The 2,373-nt window shown below is 43.7% G+C and overlaps 1 protein-coding gene across 1 annotated transcript; it reads left to right on the top strand.

The window, feature by feature from the left end:
- Window positions 1-739: 739 nt before the first annotated feature.
- LOC116245181 (uncharacterized) lies at window positions 740-2,168 on the top strand. Its single transcript, XM_031616848.1, has 2 exons — window positions 740-830; window positions 1,234-2,168. The coding sequence occupies exons 1-2, from the start codon at window positions 740-742 to the stop codon at window positions 2,166-2,168; spliced, it is 1,026 nt and encodes a 341-aa protein (XP_031472708.1).
- Window positions 2,169-2,373: the final 205 nt, after the last annotated feature.

Genomic DNA, 2,373 nt, shown 5'->3' with positions numbered 1-2,373 from the left:
CACACCGATCAAAATCGATCTGCTCACGTTCAACATCAACGAGTAGGAGATTGAAGAGGGCGGGTAAGTCTTCTACGACAAGTTCGCTGATGAAGACCACGACTTTGAGCCTGAGTTTGAAGACTTCTACTTCAATCGCTACGAGTAGGTACGCATCCTTGACGAGGCTCTCCCATCAGTAAAATCAGATAGCACAAAGGAGAACAAGAGCCTAAAAGTGCAATACTCCAACTCCATCAAGGAGCAAGGCAAAAGAATCAATGGTTACAAAAGCTCCCTCTCTAGAGAGAAGGGTGATCAATACGCAATCGACATCAATCCCCTCGAGCACCCCACTTCTGAAGTCCACAGGACTAAGCCCAAGAAAAACCTCAAAAAGCAGAAGAGCAAGAAGCAGCTCAACTTAATATAGAGGGCAAAAAAACACAACGAAAAATCAGTCAACCGCAACCACATCGAGAAAAGTCCAATCAACCTCAAAAAATCTGCACCTGCCGGAGGCCTCAAGAGAATCAAGAGCAGTACGGCTCTTCTCTCTATGTTAAAAAAGCACAAGTGATTTTTGTAATAAGTTTGCCTCCCTTCTAACAATTTTCAAAGCCTCCTTACCAACTCCTGATTCCCGCCCCTATTATCAGAATTTAAGAGCAAATCTGCATTTAACTGTAAGGATTTGGGGTAATTTGGAGTGAGGTATGATATTGAAGTCGATCTTTTAAAATTATAAATCTAAAGAGTGATGTCCAATATCGTGAACCCCCGCAAAAAAAGCTTAGTTGAGGAGCCAAACCAAAAAATTATCATCGGCGTGGCAGGAGGATCAGCTGCAGGTAAGACCACCCTTTGCGACAACATCTTCAGGCAGATGGCCTTCGACCGCAACTTCAAAGTTGAAGTCATCAGTCTCGACTCCTTCTACAAGAGTAGCCCATACTTAACATAGGCGTGGACAAGACTCAGGTCAATATCGCAGAGTACAACTTTGATCACCCCAATGCCTTGGACTTCGACCTTGCCTACAAGACCCTAATGAATCTGATTTAAAGCAACGATAAAGTAGAAATTCCTCAGTATTCCTTCATTGAGCACGCCCGTCTCAAATAGCCTGCTTATATAGGGCCAGCTAACATCATTTTCTTCGAAGGACTGATGGCCTTCCATGACAAACGCATCAGGGACCTTCTCACCTACAAAATCTTCATCAATTGCGACGGTATGCTGAGTTTCACGTAGATGATATCCGCCTGTGCCGAAGACTCAAGAGGGATACTGCTGAGCGAGGGCGAAGTGTTATCAGTGTACTGGAACAGTACAACAAATTTGTGAAAAAGGCTTTCCGCGATTTTATCCTACCAACAGCGGTCTACGCAGACATCATCATCCCTGGATTCAGAAACAATCGTGTTTCTGTTGACTTCATAGTTCAAAACATCAAGAATATGGCCAAACGCATTACCTTCAAGGAAAGAGCTGTCAAGACAAAAACCTTTATCTTCGGAGAAAGCGAAATTTATGACCTTGAGTGCAATAACACCTCCAGTGAATCACATATCATGGTTTCCGTAGAACAAGAGTCCTTCCTCGTTTTTCCCACCTCTAACGAGCACAAAAAAGAACTTGAGTTCTTCCTCACCTCTCTTCTTTCTGAAATCTTCTCAGTTGAGTACTTCTTCGAAGTCTATCAAAACCAGTTCATCAAGGTCCTCAAAGCTCTGTTGCGCCAGCTCATTTCACTCAAGAACTTCGATGCAAAGAAGATGGAGGTCTTCTCTGTATACGACCTCTACCGGGGTTTGGAGTCGGACCACCAGAAGTACCCTATTAAGCTAGTGTTCTTCCCTGTGGCTGAGGTGGAATATGCTCGTATTTTCTTGGAGCAGGTGCATCACTACCTTAAAAGCCATCCTGGCACGACCATCATCATCCTCAACGCTTTCTGCGAGATGAGTGTGCCTAACCTCATTTACAGGCTGAAGCTGAGCAACGTCATCATGGTCAACCTCTTTGTCATCGCCAACGATAAGCGATTCAGAGAAATCATGACCAACAACATCGCAGCCAATACTGAAAGTTTCGAATGGTTTGTCCATAACCACGAAATTGCCAATGCTGGAGTCGAGAGCATCGCCAAGGAGTTCAACATATCCAGGCTCCAAAAAAACGAATGATGAATCATTCCTAATCCTTTTGCTTCAATATTAAGCAGAAAGAACCTTATTATAATTATTAGCCATTTTTATGATTTCCTTCGATAACTTTCCAGAAAATGCCAATGTCTTCTCCAAAATGACTCCCCGGTCCAACGAAGCACTCAAACGCACTGGCTTTAAGTTCGAGGATTTACTCGTTCGCACTCCCGAAGAGATCAATGCG

Source organism: Nymphaea colorata, unplaced genomic scaffold (genome assembly GCF_008831285.2).
Source record: "Nymphaea colorata isolate Beijing-Zhang1983 unplaced genomic scaffold, ASM883128v2 scaffold0563, whole genome shotgun sequence".
In the NCBI taxonomy this organism is placed as follows: domain Eukaryota; kingdom Viridiplantae; phylum Streptophyta; class Magnoliopsida; order Nymphaeales; family Nymphaeaceae; genus Nymphaea; species Nymphaea colorata.
The sequence above is the reverse complement of the archived record's forward strand: the minus strand, read 5'-3'. Positions and strand labels throughout refer to the sequence as shown.